Source organism: Rhizophagus irregularis, chromosome 24 (assembly GCF_026210795.1).
Source record: "Rhizophagus irregularis chromosome 24, complete sequence".
NCBI lineage: Eukaryota > Fungi > Glomeromycota > Glomeromycetes > Glomerales > Glomeraceae > Rhizophagus > Rhizophagus irregularis.
Window position 1 is genome coordinate 2,526,212 of NC_089452.1, and position 21,338 is coordinate 2,547,549.

The 21,338-nt window shown below is 41.3% G+C and overlaps 10 protein-coding genes across 10 annotated transcripts; all 10 read right to left on the reverse strand.

The window, feature by feature from the left end:
• Nucleotides 1–4,870: 4,870 nt before the first annotated feature.
• On the reverse strand, nucleotides 4,871–5,158 carry OCT59_016242 (uncharacterized protein; the record flags this gene model as incomplete). The annotated part of the gene is made up of 1 exon (XM_066132349.1): nucleotides 4,871–5,158. One exon carries the CDS (start codon nucleotides 5,156–5,158, stop codon nucleotides 4,871–4,873), a length of 288 nt encoding a protein of 95 aa, XP_066003344.1.
• Nucleotides 5,159–5,395: 237 nt separating this feature from the next.
• Nucleotides 5,396–5,866, reverse strand: OCT59_016243 (uncharacterized protein; the record flags this gene model as incomplete). Its single annotated transcript, XM_066132350.1, has 1 exon — nucleotides 5,396–5,866. One exon carries the CDS (start codon nucleotides 5,864–5,866, stop codon nucleotides 5,396–5,398), a length of 471 nt encoding a protein of 156 aa, XP_066003345.1.
• Nucleotides 5,867–5,979: 113 nt separating this feature from the next.
• On the reverse strand, nucleotides 5,980–7,860 carry OCT59_016244 (uncharacterized protein; the record flags this gene model as incomplete). Its single annotated transcript, XM_066132351.1, has 3 exons — nucleotides 5,980–6,167; nucleotides 6,239–6,661; nucleotides 6,732–7,860. 3 exons carry the CDS (start codon nucleotides 7,858–7,860, stop codon nucleotides 5,980–5,982), a joined length of 1,740 nt encoding a protein of 579 aa, XP_066003346.1.
• An 83-nt stretch (nucleotides 7,861–7,943) lies between these two features.
• On the reverse strand, nucleotides 7,944–10,497 carry OCT59_016245 (uncharacterized protein; the record flags this gene model as incomplete). The annotated part of the gene is made up of 3 exons (XM_066132352.1): nucleotides 7,944–8,543; nucleotides 8,608–9,435; nucleotides 9,763–10,497. The coding sequence occupies 3 exons, from the start codon at nucleotides 10,495–10,497 to the stop codon at nucleotides 7,944–7,946; spliced, it is 2,163 nt and encodes a 720-aa protein (XP_066003347.1).
• Nucleotides 10,498–10,716: 219 nt separating this feature from the next.
• OCT59_016246 (uncharacterized protein) lies at nucleotides 10,717–11,076 on the reverse strand (the record flags this gene model as incomplete). The annotated part of the gene is made up of 1 exon (XM_066132353.1): nucleotides 10,717–11,076. One exon carries the CDS (start codon nucleotides 11,074–11,076, stop codon nucleotides 10,717–10,719), a length of 360 nt encoding a protein of 119 aa, XP_066003348.1.
• A 340-nt stretch (nucleotides 11,077–11,416) lies between these two features.
• OCT59_016247 (uncharacterized protein) lies at nucleotides 11,417–12,306 on the reverse strand (the record flags this gene model as incomplete). The annotated part of the gene is made up of 2 exons (XM_066132354.1): nucleotides 11,417–11,673; nucleotides 11,961–12,306. 2 exons carry the CDS (start codon nucleotides 12,304–12,306, stop codon nucleotides 11,417–11,419), a joined length of 603 nt encoding a protein of 200 aa, XP_066003349.1.
• A 3,259-nt stretch (nucleotides 12,307–15,565) lies between these two features.
• Nucleotides 15,566–15,907, reverse strand: OCT59_016248 (uncharacterized protein; the record flags this gene model as incomplete). The annotated part of the gene is made up of 1 exon (XM_066132355.1): nucleotides 15,566–15,907. The coding sequence occupies one exon, from the start codon at nucleotides 15,905–15,907 to the stop codon at nucleotides 15,566–15,568; it is 342 nt and encodes a 113-aa protein (XP_066003350.1).
• Nucleotides 15,908–16,016: 109 nt separating this feature from the next.
• OCT59_016249 (uncharacterized protein) lies at nucleotides 16,017–16,487 on the reverse strand (the record flags this gene model as incomplete). The annotated part of the gene is made up of 1 exon (XM_025332260.2): nucleotides 16,017–16,487. The coding sequence occupies one exon, from the start codon at nucleotides 16,485–16,487 to the stop codon at nucleotides 16,017–16,019; it is 471 nt and encodes a 156-aa protein (XP_025174641.2).
• Nucleotides 16,488–16,569: 82 nt separating this feature from the next.
• OCT59_016250 (uncharacterized protein) lies at nucleotides 16,570–17,064 on the reverse strand (the record flags this gene model as incomplete). The annotated part of the gene is made up of 1 exon (XM_066132356.1): nucleotides 16,570–17,064. One exon carries the CDS (start codon nucleotides 17,062–17,064, stop codon nucleotides 16,570–16,572), a length of 495 nt encoding a protein of 164 aa, XP_066003351.1.
• A 93-nt stretch (nucleotides 17,065–17,157) lies between these two features.
• Nucleotides 17,158–19,011, reverse strand: OCT59_016251 (uncharacterized protein; the record flags this gene model as incomplete). The annotated part of the gene is made up of 1 exon (XM_066132357.1): nucleotides 17,158–19,011. One exon carries the CDS (start codon nucleotides 19,009–19,011, stop codon nucleotides 17,158–17,160), a length of 1,854 nt encoding a protein of 617 aa, XP_066003352.1.
• Nucleotides 19,012–21,338: the final 2,327 nt, after the last annotated feature.

Consider the following 21,338-nt stretch of genomic DNA (forward strand, 5'->3'; position numbering starts at 1 on the left):
CACCATCTTTTTCTCTCAATTCTACCTTTTCACCAAAACTCGCAGTATCAATGTCCATAGCATCATCATTAAGATCGAGGTTTCTCATTGCTCGGGCCAAATCCAGATCATCACGTCTATCTTTAGCCTTCTGAAGTTGTTTTGTAAGTATTTTAGACGTCCCACGTTTATATCCCATAATAAGATCAATAGCATTTTGATGATCATCCAAAGTCCACTCAGGAGCATCAGGGTCATCACCAACATCATGATCTACATAACCATCATCCCAATCAGGATCCTGAGGATCCTGAACAACACGTCTCTGTGGTTTTGGTCGAACAGGTTTAATCTGCTGTCTATAGACTGGTGGATTACGAACTGGCCGAGCCTGTAATTGTTTAAATTGCACCTGAAAATTCTTGGTAAGTTCGTCAGCTTGAGCCTTAAGTAACTCTTGTAATTGTTCTTGAGTAACCCCAGATGACTTTGATGTCAGTACGACAGGTTCCTGTTTTCCTAATGGAGGTTGAGTTACATCACTGTAATCTGCTTGAAGTCGTCGATTTCTATCTTGTAACCCCAAGCGCATTTCAGCCCTTCTCCGTTCTAAATTTCTCAGATGTTTAACCAAGTCATCAGGATTAAGATTACTAAACCTTTCTGCTTCAAAAATATTATCAGCCGAAAGACCTCTAAAGAACTGGTCGATAATAAGATCATCAGTTAGTTTTAGTAATTTTCCAGCTCTCTTTACAGTTCTATAAAATGCATCGACTGGCTCATTTTCCTGATAAAGACTGTTAAAACGGATACGTTTCTTTTCATCTAAAATAGTTGGGAATTGTGTTCTAAGCCAATAAAGCGCCTGGTTAGGTTTAATACCTGGAAAAACTATAGGATGATTATTAGCAGCAGCAACACCAGCATCTGCAGTAGCTGGAGCAACTCTATCTGTCGGACGAGCACCAGCTCTTCCCCAAGCTTTATCTCCACCTATTAAATCATGGGTAGGAATAAATGTTGCTCTAATAGTTGCTAATGCATTATTTATATCTCTTGAATAGATTTGTGCTTCAGACCCATTTACATAGGTACCTGCATTTGGTCCTCCTGCACCTTCTGGTATTACTAATGCTACAAAAGCAGCTAAATTAGCTCCACCAGCTGAATTAATACTAGAAAGTTCCCAATTTTTTCCTGTAATTTCTCGATCAAACCATTCAGCCGCTTCACCAGCCATGCAGCTTCTAAGTATACCCATAGCTCTTTTCCAAGACTCTGGTGGCCCTCCAGCAGCGTATGGGTTAAGATTGATAGTATCAAGATAACCCATATAAAGCCTAACAAATGTATCAATATCATCAGTAGCTTTACCCTCAAAAATTGGCAATCCTATCGCAGTGGTAGCCATATCGTCTCTAGTGGATTGTTTAATATAGGTGGAGGAGGGTTCAATTGTCTAATTCGAAACCATTGTACCTGAATTCTAAGAGCAGCTATCTGTTGGAAAAGTCTATTCCTAAGTCTCCCTAATGTCTGAATCCCAAAACGCACCCTATTATTAGCATGTGCTAGCTGTACATTAACCTGTCCAAGTTGTGCATTAGCCAATACAAGTTGTCCTCCAGTCCGAGTAGCCCTCAGCCGCCAATGATTTAAAAGGATATTACCACGATTCACAGCATTTTGAGCCTCATTACGATCCCTTACTGCTTGAGTATAATCTGCTTGTAATACATTACGTTCATGTCGTGCCTGATTACGTTCACCTATAGCCCGTCGACGAAGCTCTACCATAGTATCATAATCTCTTTGCAGGTTATGGTTTTCTTCTATAAAATTATCATTGGCAGCACGTATAATAACTAATTGACGTTCTAAATTAGTAAACGTTTCATCAAATGCATTTATCTTACCTTGTGCAAAAACTAACAAATCTTTTGTAATACCAAGTTCTTCATGTTTTGCTTTACAGCGATACATTAATATATTAATAATATGTTTGATTTGATTATTTGCCTCCTGTATCTCTGAATCAACAGTTAAACGACCCCTGGTAGTCAATAAATTTGCATGAGCCTTTAGTATTCTAACTAATTCATCATCGTCTTCTTCATTAGCCAAGTGTGCAGGAGGCGGTCCAGTAGGTTCTGAAGGAGTATAAACTGGAATTGGTGTTGATGTCGACATAGTATTTAAACTAAGTTAGAATAAAATTCAAATGGATCTTTATGTATACAATTTGGATGAGTACACGACCGACTCAAGACAAGGCAATGAGTTTGCTCCATCATGGCCCTTTCGATTAGCCGTAGCAGGTAGCTCAGACTCAGGTAAGACAACTATGATTATTAACTTGTTAATGGGTGACAAGAAGGCAAAGGAGGATGGTAATCGGTATGTACTATGTGATGCAGTACTTTTAGTTGGCAGATATCTTAACGAGCCAAAGTGGGCAGTTGTACATGATTTTTTCGAAGAGGAGAAGATCCCATTCACTGCAGTAACCCATAGTGAGATTCCAGAGATTGACTCCTTCGACCCTACTCAAGCTACTGTGGTAATCTTCGAGGATCTGATGGATGCACCTAAAAAAATCCAGGATCTTATCACTGGTTACTTTACACATGGACGACACAAAAATATTTCATGTATTTATGTAGCTCAAAGATTCTTTGCCATTCCTAAGGCTATTCGAGAAAATGTTAACTACATCTCACTGCATGGAGGTCATGGGAGCCTTACAGATACTAAGAGAATCATTCGCCTATATACAGAAGAATCAGAGTCATTAGCACCAGTAATTGATGATCTTACTTTGCAACGTGAATTTGTAGTGTTTGATCTTAGACGGTCTAAAAGTGATCCACTGTCCATTCGAGTAAGATGGGATACTAGTCTCAGTTCGATCACAGAGCAATCTCAGTTCAATCCTAGTTCAATCTCAGTTCAATCTCAGTTTGATCCAAGTTTGAACCCAGTTCGATCTCAGTCTGAACCCAGTTCAATCACAGTTCGATCCAAGTTTAGTCCCTATGGTCAGAAAGCTGTATCTGAAGCAAAAAAAGGTGGACACTTGATTGAATTTGCTCGGGTATTTCCATCCCCTAAAGAGCGTCAACATTTACTTGTACCTGGTGTCTTAGCCAAGAATACAGATACCTGGATTAAATTTGTCTTTCGGGAAGCTTATGGACTCTCTGGTAAGACCCTAGGAGCTGACTTTCAGGACTTCTTAGCAAAAGTACAGGGTAGGACTGCAAAGACTGAAACTCTGAAAACTGAGAATGTGAAGGAGTTATTCTCCCGATATGAAGCCCTGAAGTCTAGTCGCCCTCTGGATAATAAAAAAATAATAGAAGGTATTGAAGTCCTTCTACAGATCTTTTCTAAGAGCCACATGGACCGTCGAGCATTACAAGTAGGGATTAATAGTATCTTGTGAGAATATCAAGTAATTCGTCTGCAGAAGCTCTAAGAATCATAGCACTTTTTTTACGGCCTTCAAAGTCAATCCTTAACATCTTAGCCTTCAACCCTATTGCTCCTAAAGCACGAGAAGCAAAGTTCTTAGTCATTGGATTACTTATATGATTTACATAGTTCTCATAGAATGTAGTGAAAGGCTCGTCAATACCATCTGGATATGTATCTCTTAGAAATTGATATAAAGCAATTTCTCCACTGTCACAACCTATGGCTATAAGCTGTTCGAGAAGCCACTTCCTAATATCTTCATATGGCTCTCCATCCATAATTTTCATATCCAGTCTTTGTGTAAACAATTGTGTAAAGTCCACATTACTTCCCTGACGAATGATCTGAACTAACTTATTCCTAGCAAGTCCCAAGGCTTGTAGAGGGTCATTCTCATTACTAATCTTCTTTATAATCTGTCTGTATAACACGCTGGATAATCCTCTATGTGCTGTTTTTGGAGTGATTACTCCACAGTTTTGGCATTGGTTTATTACGATTGATGTTGACATGGCTATCTTTCTTTATGTAAAAAAGAATTATTCAAAATTAAGTAACTATTCGGAGCAGTCCTTGCACAACTTGTCCGTTAAGTCACTTGGGCTTACAGGCATGAGACATTCCCTACACAACTCAATATTAAGCTCTGCAAGTCTCGGGGTATGGTCCTCCAAAGTTCGTGGATGACCGGAAGGACCAGAGGAAGGTGTTCCGTTAGTCGTATCTTGCTGTAAGATAAAATCATCATATTCATCTTGGTCAGCCTGAATAGCGGCCCTGATTTGTTGTATATCATTGAAAGTTAACCGCTGCCCATCAAGATTTTCCTCATTATAGCGTGTTTCATTGATGATTTCCTCTATAAGCGCCTCTTCTTCATAATGGACAAGGTAGTAATCCTCAACTACCTCATAGTCACTCTCAATCAGTCTATAATATGTTCTAGTACCACGTCGAACATAACGTCCTGTATCTGTATTTAAATATACAGGTTGCTCTTCAGGTGGAGGTGCAGTTTGTCTACGGACAAGCCTTCCATCAATATAATCATGGGATTCCATAACTATTCGATTAAAGGTATCTCCACCGATAATAATTGGACGTCCAGTTATAGGGTTAGCTATATAAGGGTAAGACATGTCTTTTTTCTGTATGTGTCTACATACCTAATAGTTTTCTTCAATTTACAATAACCAAGTGACATGGTCATCAGTCCTTGTCGAAAAAAAATGCAAGGATACCTGATGATAAAGTTACATGGTCATCAATCCTTGTCAAAAAAATGCAAGGATACCTGATGATAAGGTTACATGGTCATCAATCCTTGTCGAAAAAATTCAAGGATACCTGATGATAAGGTTACATGGTCATCAGTCCTTGTCAAGAAATATGAGGATACCCGATAAATAAGCTACTCCTGTTGAGTCCATTCATTCCACTTCCAGTCCAGTCTCCAAGGATCGCCTCCCCATCTTTGTTCACTTAATGCATGCTCTATGGTTTCCCTCTCTTGGGGGTCCACGACCATCCCATTCCTAAGCATTTTCTCCATAATATAAAGCTGATCCTCGGTGAGGCGGTCTATCCATCTTTTATAGAAGTCGTTTACATCTTCAAATGATATCCAGTCAATATTCCCTTTTTCAAACGGCTTTCCAAGAGCTTGGACATGCCCAATTGTAGTAGCGTAATTTTTCATCTCTTATATGCTTCTTGACGAACTTCCTGCCACCACACACTATCTACTTTACTCGCTGCAATAAGGTCAGTATCTGGGATCTTTGCAACAATGCGTTCGACTATTTCTACTGGTAATCGGTCCAACATGATGTTATGTTACTTATACTATAGCCATCTTCAATTACTGTATGCCTATTACACATGGATAAAAAATATAGACTAAATTCGTACAGGATCGTAGGACCACAGGAGCCGCTTATGCAAGAAGTTCTGTTAAGGTTTTCTCAGCCTCGTTTTTAGTAATAGCTCGCTTTGGGGGACCGGTTGATGAGTCCTTAGTCGCATTATAATACAATTCGAAGAGGGCCTCAAGTTTGTCTAAAAGAGCTTGTTTATTCTTGTATGATTCACGAATCTTTGCTATCTTAGCAGTATATGCTGCATTATCTGGGAAGAGTTTTCTGGCCACGAACTTCACATATGATACAGGAGAATTTGCCGTCTGGATTCGCTTGATATACTTCACATGATCCTGGACAAGGTAGCTGGTTTTGCTAAACCCAGATACTAATGCGACTACTATAGTGTCTTTCAATGCACGGATAATCTTGAGGACAGTTTCATCAGAGACAATGGTGAACTGATTGTGTGATGCATCATAAATAACTTTATCACTAATGCTGTCAGTGCTGTTAATAATGCTTGCTAATTCGGTATATGTTGACATGATTCCTTATACTTTTTTGTACTTTGTAATAAATAGGAATCTTCAAATTGACTTTACATTCAAGCAAGAAAAAATATATATACCTACTGTAAATCCAACCGCATTCTTGGCAATCATGTCCAGATAACCTTGTTTGCATTTTTCACATGGCAGTATCCTGCGGTTTCAAACTTGAGAGCTTTCAATGCTTTGGATGCATTTTCTGGACAAGTGATAAGTGTAGGACTACTCGGCTGTTCCTCTAGAATAAATCCATCTGTATGGATGCGTCGTACTTTATCCTTATATGGTTCTAATAACTCTGAAGTCGTCTTTCGTCCATGTGCTAATAAGAATGGAGCGATCCTAGGATATTCCCCTTGAAGGGACTACCTGGGTTTGTGAACTGGAATCGCCACTGGTCAGATCCTACTGGTACGATGGAGTCAAGTGTGTGGCCTTCTGGAAACTTGAATGGATCTGTTTGATCTGTGGTGAGTGTCTTGTAATTGCGTTTCCTCTGGCAGAGTGCTCCCCATAGTGTATTGAGAACTCTCTTTGCAACACGACCGGCCACGCCACCCTGGTTCTTTATATTGAAGAGAAAGTGGACATACTCACCAAATATTACAGTCCCAGGAATTCTTGCTTCTCTGTCATATATCAAGGCATTTGGCTTTCCATCCTGAATTAACTGTATATCGAGTCCAAGTTTCTTTGCTCGTTGTAAGTCAATGAATGTATAGACTCCCCTCTTATTCTGTCGGAAGAGAATGTCATTACCACTTACCTTGCCCTTGGGCGCTCCCCTGGGAGCTAGCACGAAATAATCCATACAAGGCATAACCTCTATGGTCTACAAAGTCTTTGAGTATTTGAAACTTACCTTGTCGGATTGGAAAGTTTGCATTTGATTGCTGAATACTTGGATACAAACTTGTCACGTCGTATTGCCTTCCATAGCCCTTCCATTCATTGTCTGCCCAGATAAGACCTCCCATCATTGCATCACTTATCCACTCTGCTTCGACTGGGTCAAGAGGATCATTGGCTGGAACCCCTACACTAAACCGTTCAAAAAGCCAGAGTGCAGTTCTCTTGTACGACCAGTTGTGGTAAGATAAGTCGATTCCTAGACCGAACTTCTTTGTAGCCTGTAGGAAGGAATCCCGCTCTTCATGGATCCTCTGGTATGTTTCCTCAAGTGTTTCATATATTCCAGTTTTACAATTCTTCTCGATAGGGATGAAGGAGTAACTATCAGAGTTCTTACCTTTCTGAAACTGTCCAACTGTAAGAGACTTAACTGTCTTACCATTGTATATTGTTACTACATTATTAACCCCATCTTCACGATAAACAAAGGGAGACTTTTGTTTTCTATCTAATTTGCTAGGGTGGAGTCTTCCGGGATTCAGTGCAAGAGAGTAGTGGCCTTCAGACAGGATAAGTGTTGCACGTCTGTCAGATTTGCTCTTGGAAATTCGAGTGGAATCCCCTACAATATTAAGTGCAAGGCTTCCTGCAAGTTGTTCAACCTTATCCATATATGAGACTGGAACTGGAGCATCACGATTGAGACCTAATGCCTTTTTGATATACTCGGGCTTTTTGATTGACTTTGGCATTTTAGAGAATGTGCCGTAGATATATTTCAGGCATTCATACAGGCAATCATTTAGCTCCCCGTTGCAACCCCCTGCAACCGGTGGGGCATCTCTCACATAAATTATGAATCGTTCAAAATAATCAGGGTCTGCATCATCCGGTAGTTGTGCTTCGTCGTAGTGGTCCAAGAGTGAGAAGAGGCTGGCTGGTTGGTTTCCTGATGTCCATCCACCGGGTTTCCAGTTTTCATAGGGAAGCAGAATCTGAAATTTATGTGTCGGATACCGGGATTGGAGTTGCTGTCCAAGTCTGGCAATAGCTCCTCTAGAAAATCTTGCGCCTGAATACTGTAGTTCTTTGATATCTGGTCTTGTAGGCAAAGCACGTGCAATTTTTGAATAGGCCATTTGATATAACTATGAATTGTATTCAATTGTAATATAGGTTTTTTATATAAAAAATATAAGATAACTAAGAGGCGCTTATCTTATTAAAAGGAGTCAATCATATCACAGGCCTCATCAATATCCAGCTCGTCTACAAATCCATTAGCGGCTTCCCATTCACGTTCCATATCAGTTTTTGGACGTTCCTCTGGGATTTCTCGTGCCTTACCCTTATTCATCTTCATAGTTTCATAACCGGAGGTGGTAGGGATAATCTCGGCATCATGATCCTCCTTATATGCTCTTATTAGATCTGCGAGTTCTTTACGGCTAGGTGTTTTAGGTAAGTACCCATTATATTCTATCCAGTCCTTGAAGCGGTCTACTACCTCCCTAAGGTAGTACTGGTACTCGTCCTCAATACGTGTTGTGGGACATTCCTCTACTTCAAACGCGAGTATTTCCCAGTCATAGTTGTCTGACACGTCTTGGTACTTAGCCCATAAATCCTTACCTGTATTGTGGAGATCATTGAAGACCTGGTCCTTTGAATTCTTGACCCATGGCTTACGATCCCATCGGTGCCTTTCATGCCAAGCCCAGTGTGCTTGAGTACCTTCCTTTGGTTCAGGGTCCCAGTCAACTTCTAGTTCTGTGTCGGGTTCTGGGATAGGTTGCTCTTCAGGAGCCGGTTCTGGGTCAGGCTTAGTGACAGATGCAGAAAATTCTGCGGGAGACTCGGGTTGTTGCTCAGGGAACTGGGTTCACAGTTGTAAAATCTGAGTCAGATAGCAAGTCATCTAAAATGTCGTAGTCATCATCAGCTTTAAATGCAGGTTCCTCAGCAGGCGGCTCATTTTCTTGATCAGGTTCCTCATCAGATAAATAACAGTCCGAGAAGCTATCTATAGGTTCATCAGTATCTGATTCTATAGGAGCTGGAGATTCCTCAGGAATAGGATCCTCATTGATGACAGGTGCGGGTTTTACCTTCAAGCAATCGGGCTTAAGTGGTACTGGTGGTGGAGTCTTTTTGGAAACTGGTTTCTCTTCAGTAGGCTTCTTCTCAACAGGAGCGGGTTTTTCCTCAGCAGGTTTCTCAACAACTGGCTCCACTTCCTCTTGATCTACTTGCGATTTACTAGCTGGATTATATATATTTGCTAAGAACTTCACCAAGGCATTTGGATCAGATGTAGGCTTCTCAGGAGTTTCTACATCTATTCCTTCTATATTGATTTCATCTGTTTCGTGGATCCATTTTTTGGTGAGAAACTTCTTGTAAAGGTCCTCCCTGGATATGCTGTAAACTCGTGGTGTTGCCTTACCTACACGTATTTTTCTGCTATTTATACCCAACTCATTTGATAGGATTCTAGAAGCGTTTATCTTTGATAGGGGTGTAATGCAATGAGTTTCACAGTATGAAGTATATACCCTATAAAATTCTTGAACAGGTAGGTCGGTTATATGATTTTTTACTATGAGGTAAGTGTCCTTTATGAATTGAAATAGGGGTGGGAGAGTCGATATGATGTGATCCTGCTTAGATGTTGTCATAGGTGGTGGATTCCCATTGAAGTCTCGGGTAAGCATCTGCAATGGCTCTCAAATAAGCATAGAATGCCTCACTGGCGCCTGGGTATTTCATAGCGTCACCGAGTTTTTTGAAGTAGTTGAGGTCTCCCTTGCGGGATGGTGACACATCCAAGAACACTGTGCGCCTATCATCATTATCCACTCTGAGAGCATTTTCGTTGGTTAGGACGATAGTAGACATAAAGTTTTTATAATGTGTTGGTGTCTTGTATTTTTCATGGATTTCCATTATGTCACTCGTTACCTTATCCTTTAAAGAGCGATACAGATTATTCCACTGGCTTTTTTCCGTGGGCATTTCCTCGAGAAGAAGAAGAATCTTACCCTGTAATTGCCCATTGAAACTTCCACGAATCGTCTGAGGATCGCTGGTCTTATAAACGAGTTGAGCCTAGGACGCTGCGCTGAATGAAATCTGTTATAATGCCTTTGCCCCAACCCCTGTCCAGATTTCAGGTAAAGGATCGAATACATTTTCCTTCCAGCTGCCACACCGGCCAACCACTTTATGATATACTCAGTAAGATTCCAATCGCCTGAACACCAGATATCCTGAATGTGAGAGAAGATAAATTTAACTGCGAGGTGGGTTGTAGATTCAAAAGTGGATATCGGACGCAGGATATGGAGGAATCCTGGAAAGATATTGAGATAAAGTTGGCCACCTAGTTTAAAGATACGGGATTTTTGAGGGTCACAGGTAGCTACACATACAGTACTATATTCGATCATAAACCATTTGTTGATATTAAATTCAACCTTTTGTGAAGGACCCTGTTCAGATTGTGTGTAAAAGACTTTGGTAATTGGACGGATAAGTTTATTAATATTTTTATCAGGGATGTGCTCGAGGTTTTTGATTTCTGATCGCCACATGAAGACTCCATGCGGGTTGGAGCAGGGGATAAAGTAACTGCAAAGATAACCTTTAGCTTGATTGAGATCCCTCATATTCTTTGCAGCGTTAATGAGCCATTTAAGCTCATCAATACTAAAAGCCTTCTTTTGTTCACCGAACTTGGGGATAACTTGAGCTTGAGTGCTAGTTTGGGCAGTCATTTTTTGTTCTATCAAATCGAGTACTAATTTATAGTTACCTAATCTTCAATTGCCGAATATTTTTTCCAAAGATCTGCACTCCTAACAGGTTACCCTCCTGTAGTCCTGTGGTCCTGCAATTCTGCAATCCTCCGGTTATATCTGGTTATTTTCTAGGGGTAAAAAAAAACTATAAACCACGAACCTTTACGACTGCTCTAAATCTTCCCTTCCCCTTTTTCAAACTACATATATCTGAAATCCAAACCGCTCAAGAGCTCCTTTTACTATAGTTAACTCTTTTCTAGTGTCCGTTAACTCTTTACAAGCCTTTTGATATGCTTCCCATTCAAGTTCACGGAGGATACCCTCCTCTTCCAATGATTGGCCAAGAGCATCATTTGCTTTTTCCTTCTTTTCTACTGCCCTGTCGTATACCTCCTCGGCTTTTTTATGCCGCTTCCAGAGTACTCGTTCAGCTTCGGCTCTCCAAATTGGGCTGACTTCTAGAAGATGTGGCCCGAAATTGCTACTTGGAATGCGTTCCAGGATATGGCCTACAAGTTCGGGGATTACTGATACTGCGTGCGGGGTATACATGTTATCTGTCCTTATAGATTACTTATGGTATACCCATTGTTCAATTACTTATTTTTTCTGACGGGGGCAGGACGGGGTTGGTCTTACTGGCTCTATAGACCTTCTAGGGGCTTACCTGCTAACTTACCTGGTTTGCTATCTCACTGCCTCCAACAGATTATTAGACGGAATCCTGACTTGTTCCAGATGTTCCGGATGTGGCGGATCTGGGGGGTAAAAATAAAACTTTTTCTGGGGGGATGTCCTCTCATAATTTTTCTGAAACATCTGCCACATCTGCCACATCCGGGACAACCCTCTCACTATATCCGTTATTGCTTCCTTTTCTATTTTTTTCTAGTTATTTGGTATATATATTTGTTCCAGATGTTGTCCCAGATTGTGGTGGATATATGGGGATTCCAGGGCCATTAAGGCCCAAGTAGGTACTGCGAGGACGTGAGTCCGAGGTGGGTGAGCGGTAGCGAGACCCACATCCAGACCGACGACTCGCCGCTTCATCTCTCATACAGCTACGAAGAACCCCCATCGCTCGCACCCGACCCGGAGGCGCACCAGCATCGTCCAATGGATCAATACCAACGGTATTAATATACCCTAAAAAGTTATCAATAAAAAGATTAAGATCTTCATCTTCCCGACCATGAAATATAGGGGCAGCTATACCAACGGCAGCCATATCGTATTTTGTGGATGGTTGAGAGGAGGTGGAGGAAGGTTCAATTGTCTAATCCGAAACCATTGTACTTGGATACGCAGAGCGGCTATTTGTTGGAAAAGTCGATTCCTAAGACGTCCCAATGTCCGAATTCCAAAAAGAACCCGATTATTGGCATATACAAGCCGATTTCGTGCCACATCACGCTCGCCTATAGCTCTATTACGTTCACCTATAGCTCTATTACGTTCTCCTCTCATAAGATTATATTGCTGCTGAAGACGACGATTAGTCGTCCGCATACCACCAAACTCACGTTCCAATTCAGCCAAATTAGCTTCTAAACTAGTAATAGTATCTTGTACGTTATTTAGCTCATCTTGTGTAAGACCTAACAAACCTGTTTGAACCTCGAGTTCGTCTTGTAATTCATCGCGTTCTTTTCGAGATCGATCGCGTTCCGCTTTTAATATATCACGTTCTTCGTATGTTTCTCTACAGCGATGAATTAATAAATTAAGAGCATGTTTAAGACGATGGTTTGCATTTTGTACATCTCGATTAACAACCATGCGATCACTGACAGTTAAAAAATCTGTTAGATCCTTAATTACCGCAACTAATGGTATATTATTCATATCACGCAAATCCCTAGGAGGCGGTCCAGTAGGCTCTGAAGGAGTATAAATTGCAATTGGTGTCGATGTCGACATCATATTTAAACTAAATTAGAATAAAATTCAAATGGATCTTTATGTATACAATTTGGACGAGTACACGACCGACTCGAGACAGGGTAATGAGTTTGCCCCATCATGGCCTTTCCGTCTTGCCGTAGCAGGAAGTTCTGACTCGGGTAAGACAACTATGATCATTAATTTGTTAATGGGAGACAAGAAGGCAAAGGAGGATGGCGAAAGGTACATATTATGTGATGCGGTAATTCTAGTTGGCAGATACCTCGATGAACCGAAGTGGGCAGTCGTACGTGATTTTTTCAAAGAAGAAGAAATTCCGTTTACCGCAGTATCCCATAGTGAGATTCCAAATGTTAAGGACTTCAACTCCACCCAGGCTACTGTGGTAATCTTCGAGGATTTGATGGATGCGCCTAAAAAAACCCAGGATCTCATCACTGGATTTTTTACACACGGGCGTCACAAAAATATCTCGTGTATCTATGTGGCCCAAAGATTCTTTACCATTCCCAAGGCTATTCGTGAAAATGTGAATTATATTTCCCTACATGGAGGTCACGGAAGTTTGACCGATACTAAGAGGATCATCCGCCAGTATACAGAAGAATCGGAGTCACTAGCTCCAGTAATCGATGACCTTACTCTGCAACGCGAATTTATAGTATTTGATCTTAGAAGATCCAAGAGCGATCCGTTATCCATTCGGGTTAGATGGGATACTAGTCTCAGTTCGATCACTGATCAATCTCAGTTCGATCCTAGTTCGAACTCAGTTCAATCCCCGTTCGATCCGAGTTTGAACCCAGTTCGATCAAAGTTCAATCCGAGTTTGAACCCAGTTCGATCAAAGTTTAGTTCCTATGGCCAGAAAGCCGTAGCTGAAGCAAAAAAGTCCTCCCAGCTAATCGAGTTTGCTCGGGAATATCCATCGCCTAAAGAGAGAAAACACCTTCTCGTATCTGGTGTTATAGCTAAGAACGCAGATACCTGGATTAAGTACGTCTTTCGGGAAGCCTACGGATTATCTGGTAAGACCCTGGGATCAGACTTCCAAAAATTCTTAGCAAAAGTACGGGATAGGACCACGAAGACTGAAATTCCAAAACCTGAGACCGTAAAGGAGTTATTCTCCCGATATGAAGTCCTGAAGTCTAGTCACCCTTTGGATAATAAAAAATTAATAGAAGGCATCGGGGTCCTTTTACAGATCTTTTCTAAGGGTCATATGGACCGTCGAGCATTACGAGTAGGGATCAATAGTATTTTGTAAGAATCTGGTTGCTTTAGCAACCCATCTCGCAAGTTCTTCGCAGAAGCCCTAAGAATCATGGCACTTTTTTTACGTCCTTCGAAGTCAATCCGTAGCATCCTAGCTTTTAATCCAATAGCTCCTAAGGCTCGAGAAGCAAAGTTCTTAGTCATCGGATTTCTTACATGACTTACATAGTTCTCATAGAATGTAGTAAAGGGTTCGTCAATACCATCCGGGTATGTATTCTGTAAGAACTGATATAAGGCAATTTCCCCACTGTCACATCTAATGGCTATAAGCTGTTCAAGAAGCCACTTCCTAGTATCCTCGTATGAATCTCCGTCCATAATTTTCATATCCAGTCTTTGTGTGAATAATTGCGTAAAATCCGCATTACTTGCCCGACGGATAATCTGGACCAACTTATCCCTGGCAAGTCCCAAGGCTTGTAAAGGTTCACTCTCGTCGCCAATCTTCTTTATAATCTGTCTATACAACACGCTGGATAATCCTCTATATGCCGCTTTTGCAGAGAATACTCCACAGTTCTGACACTGGTTTATTACGATTGATGTTGACATGGCTATCTTTCTTTGATTATTCGCTCACTTAGTATCCTTCACAATCTTTTTTATATATTGTTATCTTTAAATACCTGTCATTTGTATAAAAAAAAATAACTGGCATTAAGGGATCAACCGTTGGAAAGACCGGAAGACCAGAGGACCGGAGGACTCACCATTAGGAAGCGCAGTCCTTGCACAACTTGTCCGTTAAGTCACTTGGGCTTACAGGCATGAGACATTCCCTACACAACTCAATATTAAGCTCTGCAAGTCTCGGGGCATGGTCCTCCAAAGTTCGTGGATGACCGGAAGGACCGGAGGAAGGTGTCCCGTTAGTCGTATTCTGCTGTAAGATAAAATCATCATATTCATCTTGGTCAGCTTGAATAGCGGCTCTGATTTGTTGTATATTATTGAAAGTTAACCGCTGGCCATCAAGATTTTCCTCATTATAGCGTGTTTCATTGATGATTTCCTCTATAAGCTCCTCCTCTTCAGAATGAACAAGGTAGTAGTCCTCAACTACCTCGTAGTCACTCTCAACCAGTCTATGATACGTTCTAGTACCGTGTTGAATATAGCGTCCTGTATCTGTATTTAAATATACAGGTTGTTCCTGGGGTGGAGGCGGTACGGTTTGTCTACGGACAAGCCTTCCATCGATATAATCATGGGATTCCATAACTATTCGATTAAAGGTATCTCCACCAACACGGATTGGACGTCCGGTTATAGGATTAGTTATATAAGGGTATGACATGTCTTTTTTCTGTACGTGTCTACATACCTAATTGTTATCTTCAATTTACAATAACCAAGTGACATCGTCATCAGTCCTTGTCAAAAAATGCGAGGATGCCTGATGATGAGGTTACATGGTCATCAGTCCTTGTCGCAAAACACGAGGATACCTGATGAATAAGTTATTGGATTATTGGCCTAAAAAGCATTCATGGAAAAACTATGGATTATATTACAGAAAATGTGAACGGAGTTCATGTCACGTGATACCCTGAACAAATGTGTAGAGTGTCACGTGATTTCATGCGGTACGTAGATCATTTCCTTTTTGGGCGATACCCGTTCCACAAAAAATCGATTTTGGTAAAAATGCGTTTGGAACCTTGTGTAACATAAATTTCCTTTTTCGGTAATTCGGGATTACGCGGTAATGCCGGCCGGATCTAAAAAATATGACTCTGCAGGGTAATTCCTACGAAAGTCAAGTACAAAATGCTTACTCCTGTTGAGTCCATTCATACCACTCCCAGTCCCCAAGGATCGCCTCCCCATCTTTGTTCACTTAATGCATACTCTATGGTTTCCCTCTCTGGTCCACGACCATCCCATTCCTAAGCATTTTCTCCATAATATAAAGCTGATCCTCGGTGAGGCGGTTTATCCATCTTTTATAGAGGTCGTTTACATCTTCAAACGTTATCCAGTCAATTTCCCTCTTTATATAATGCTTTCCGAGAGCTCGGATTTCACAGTACACATCCCCGATCGTAGTGGCATAATTTTTCCACCTCTTATATGCCTCTCGACGAACTTCCTGCCACCACACTCTATCTACCTTACTCGCTGCAATAAGGTCAGTATCCGGGATCTTTGCGACAATGCGTTCGACTATTTCTACTGGTAATCGGTCCAACATGATGTTATGTTACTTATACTATAGCTATCTTCAATTACTGTATGCCTATTACACATGGATAAAAAATATAGACTAAATTCGTACAGAATCGTAGGACCACAGGAGCCGCTTATGCAAGAAGTTCTGTTAAGGTTTTCTCAGCCTCGTTTTTAGTAATAGCTCGCTTTGGGGGACCGGTTGATGAGTCCTTAGTCGCATTATAATACAATTCGAAGAGGGCCTCAAGCTTATCTAGGAGAGCTTGTTTATTCTTGTATGATTCGCGGATTTTTGCTATTTTAGCAGTATATGCCGCATTATCTGGGAAGAGTTTTCTGGCCACGAACTTCACATATGATACAGGAGAATTTGCCGTTTGGATTCGCTTGATATACTTCACGTGGTCCTGGACGAGGTAACTGGTTTTGCTAAACCCAGATACTAATGCGACTACTATAGTATCTTTTAATGCGCGGATAATCTTGGGGACAGTTTCGTCAGAGACAACATTAGGCTGAATGCGCGATGCCTCGTAAATAACCTCCTCACTAGTGCTGTCAGTGCTGTTAACAATGCTTGCGAATTCGGTATATGTTGACATGATTCTTTGTACTTTGTAAAAAATATAAATCTTCAGTTACCTGTTCATTCGAATGAGAAAAAATAAATATGAACCTCAGGGTTTACACTTGGGATACTGCAAGACAGTAGAAGCGTCGCTCGGCCTTTTGCATCAATGGAGAGCCTGGTCTATATAACCAGGGGATAGCGACTTTCTGGATTATCCTAGCCGCTTTATTGTTCCTTCTTTCTATATATCTCCTAAAGGCATTCTGGATCATTTCAGCATGATGAGTATAATAGTCGAAATTAAAATGCTTTGGGCAACTATATAAATGTAGTCGCACCGCTTGATCCATGAAAGCGTCAGCTCCCCATCCGCGATCAATAAAAGATTTACAGTAGGTACAGTACCACCTATTTGGTAGTCGTGATACTATTCTCCTAATGTGCACAATATAAGCATATACAGCTTGACGAGACCTTGGATAAGGTAGCCGCCTATGAAAACCTATTCTACTACAAGTCTCATAATATTGCACAGCATTCTGAATGCGCTTAGCCCACGCGTGGAAACTTTCGTCGTCTTGTCTACCTAATCCGTCGGTGTTTTGCATTTGGGTATCTCGTAAGATTACATATCCCATAGGTTTATTCAATTATGCCATTACGATATGTCAGTAAAAAATATACATACCGGTCCCTAGCAATCATGTCCAGATAACCTTGTTCGCATTTTTCACATGGCAGTATCCCGCGGTTTCAAACTTGAAAGTCTTTAGAGTCGTATCTGCATTCTCTGAACAAGTGAAAAGCGCGGGGCTATCTGGCTGTTCTTCTAAAATAAATCCGTCTGTATGGATACGTCGTACTTTATCCTTGTATGGTTGAATTGCCTCAGATGTGATTTTGCGTCCACGTGCTAATAAGAATGGGGCGATCCTGGGATACTCACCTTTGAAGGGATTACCCGGGTTTGTAAACTGGAATCGCCACTGGTCAGATCCTACTGGTATGATAGAGTCGAGTGTATGGCCCTCTGGAAATGTAAATGGGTCTGTTTGATCTGCGGTGAGTGTCTTGTAATTACGCTTCCTCTGGCATAATGCTCCCCATAATGTGTTGAGGACTCGCTTTGCCACGCGGCCAGCTATGCCACCCTGGTTTTTAATTTTGAAGAGGAAGTGTACATACTCACCGAATATTACAGTTCCAGGGATTCTCGCTTCTCTATCATATATCAATGCATTTGGCTTCCCATCCTGTATTAACTGTATATTGAGACCAAGTTTTTTTGCTCGTTGTAAGTCGATGAATGTATAGATTCCCCTTTTATTCTGTCGGAAGAGAATATTATTCCCACTTATTTTGGCACGGAATAATCCATACAAGGCATAACCCCTGTGGTCGACAAAGTCATTAAGTGTCTGGAATTTACCCCGTCTGATTGGAAAGTTCGCGTTCGATTGTTGGATACTCGGGTATAAACTTGTTGCGTCATACTGTCTTCCATAGCCCTTCCACTCGTTATCTGCCCAGATTAATCCTCCCATCATTGCATCACTTAACCACTCCGCTTCTATCGGGTCAAGAGGATCATTGGCTGGAATTCCTACACTTAATCGTTCGAATAACCAGAGAGCCGTTCTTTTGTAAGACCAGTTATGGTATGATAAGTCGATTCCTAAACCGAACTTCTTTGTCTCCTGTAGAAAGGAATTCCGCTCCTCGTGGATTCTCTGATATGCTTTTTCAAGAGTTTCATATACTCCAGTCTTACGGTTTTTCTCGACAGGGATGAAAGAACTTTTGGAATTCTTAGTTTTTTGAAACTGCGCAATTGTGCAAGACTTAACTGTTTTGCCGTTGTATATTGTGACTACATTATTGGTCCCATCTTCATGGTATACAATGGGTAAATTACGCTTTTTATCTATTTTACTGGGGTGGAGTTTTCCAGGATTTAACGTGAGGGAGTAATGGCCTTCTGATAGGATGAGAGTCGCACGTCTATCGGACTTACTTTTAGAGATTCGGGTAATGTCCCCCACAGTATTAATTGCGAGACTTCCTGCGAGTTGTTCAACCTTGTCCATGCATGAAACTGGGATGGGAGCATCGCGATTGAGACCTAATGCCTTTTTGATATACTCGGGCTTTTCGATTGACTTTGGCATTTTAGAGAATGTACCGTAAATATTTTTTAGGCATTCATACAGGCAATCATTTAGCTCCCCATTGCATCTTCCTGCGGCCGGTGGACTATCTCTTGCATAAATTATGAATCGTTCAAAATAATCAGGGTCTGCGTCATCCGGTAGTTGTGCTTCATCATAATGGTCTAATAGTGAAAAGAGGCTGGCTGGTTGGTTTCCTGATGTCCATCCACCGGGTTTCCAGTTTTCATAGGGAAGTAGGATCTGGAACTTTCTATCTGGAAATCGCGTCTGGAGAGTCTGACCGAGTCTGGCGATAGCTCCTCTGGAAAAGCGAGCACCGGAATACTGAAGTTCCTTGATGTCAGGTCGTGTTGGTAAAGTGCGGGCAATTCTTGAGTATTGCATTTTTATGTATATGATTTGTCTTCAACTATAAATAATATCTTTCTATATATATACGAAAAAAAAAAGAAATAATCTCAAATAGCGCTTACAATATGTCGTTGATAGCGCCCTCAGTATCCTCTTCGTCCCAGTCATCGATGATTCCATTGGCGGCCTCCCATTCACGTTCCATATCAGTTTTTGGACGTTCCTCAGGGATCTCTCGCGCTTTACCCTTATCTGCCCTCATAGTTTCATAACCAGAGGGGGTGGGAATAATCTCGGCATTACGATTCTCCTTGTATATTCTTATTAAATCTGCGAGTTCTTTACGGCTAGGTATTTTAGGTAAGTATCCATTATATTCAATCCAGTCCTTGAAGCGGTCTACTACCTCCATAAGGTAGTACTGGTACTCGTCCTCAATACGCGTTGTGGGACATTCCTCTATTTCAAACGCGAGTATTTCCCAGTCATATTCGTCTGATGCGTCTTGGTACTTGGCCCATAATTCCTTACCTGTATTGTAGAGATCATTGAAGACCTGGTCCTTTAAATTTTTAACCCATGGTTTGCGATCCCATCGGTGTCTTTCTTGCCAAGCCCAGTGCGCTCGAGTGCCTTCCTTTGGTTCAGGATCCCGGTCAACTTCTGGTTCTGTGTCGGGTTCTGGGATAAATTGCTCTTCGGGAGCCGGTTCTGGGTCAGGCTTAGTGACAGATGCAGAAGATTCTGCGGGATACTCGGGTTGTTGTTCAGGAGTTGGGTCCACGGTTGTAGAATCTGAGTCTGATAATAAGTCGTCTAAGACGTCGTAGTTATCTGGCTCGGGGGCAGACGGTTTTTCAGGAACTGGGTTTGCAGTTGTAGAATCCGAGTCTGATAACAAGTCATCTAAGACGTCGTAGTCATCTAGCTTGGGGGCAGACGGTTTTTCTTCAACGGGTTCGGGTTTTTCCTCTGTGGGTTCGGGTTTTTTCTCAGCGGATTTTTCCTCAGCGGGTTCGGATTTTTCTTGTACGTCTTGTGAATTGTTAGCTGGATTATATATATTTGCCAAGAACTTATCCAAGGCATTGGGGTCTGATGCGGGTTTCTTAGAAGTCTCTATATCAATTCCTTCTATATCTATTTCGTCTGTTTCGTGGATCCAGTTTTTGCCGAGGTATTTATTGTAAAGATCCTCCCTGGATATGCTATATACTCGGGTTAACTTTTTATTTATATAAGTCCGATTACTATTTATACTCAACTCATTTGATAGGATTCTAGAAGCGTTTATCTTTGATAAGGGTGTAATGCCACGAGTTTCGCAATATGAAGTATATACCCTATAAAATTCTTGAACAGGTAGGTCGGTCATATAATTTTTCACTATGAGGTATGTGTCCTTTATAAATTGGAATAGCGGTGGAAGAGTTGAGATGATATGTTCCTGTTTGGATGTTGTCATGGGTGGCGGATTTCCATTGAAGTCTGAGTAAGTATTCGCAATGGCTCTCAAATAAGCATAGAATGCCTCACTGGCGCCTGGGTATTTCATAGCGTCACCGAGTTTTTTGAAGTAGTTGAGGTCTCCCTTGCGGGATGGTGACACATCCAAGAACACTGTGCGCCTATCATCATTATCCACTCTGAGAGCATTTTCGTTGGTTAGGACGATAGTAGACATAAAGTTTTTATAATGTGTTGGTGTCTTGTATTTTTCATGGATTTCCATTATGTCACTCGTTACCTTATCCTTTAAAGAGCGATACAGATTATTCCACTGGCTTTTTTCCGTGGGCATTTCCTCGAGAAGAAGAAGAATCTTACCCTGTAATTGCCCATTGAAACTTCCACGAATCGTCTGAGGATCGCTGGTCTTATAAACGAGTTGAGTGCCTAGGACGCTGCGCTGAATGAAATCTGTTATAATGCCTTTGCCCCAACCCTGTCCAGATTTCAGGTAAAGGATCGAGTACATCTTCCTTCCAGCAGATACACCGGCCAACCACTTGATGATATACTCAGTGAGATTCCAATCACCCGAACACCAGATATCCTGAATGTGAGAGAAGATAAATTTAACCGCGAGGTGAATTGTAGACTCAAAGGTGGATATCGGACGCAAGACGTGGAGGAATCCCGGGAAGATATTTAGATAGAGTTGGCCGGTTAAGGATCTGAAGATTCGCTGTTTATGGGGATCACAGGTTGCATTACATACATCAGTATTCTCGACCATAAACCATTTGTAGATGTTGAACTCGGTCTTTTGAGAGGGTCCTTGTTCAGGTTGTGTGTAGAATACCTTCATAATTGGACGGATAAGTTTACCAATATTTTTGTCAATAACGTGTTTCAAA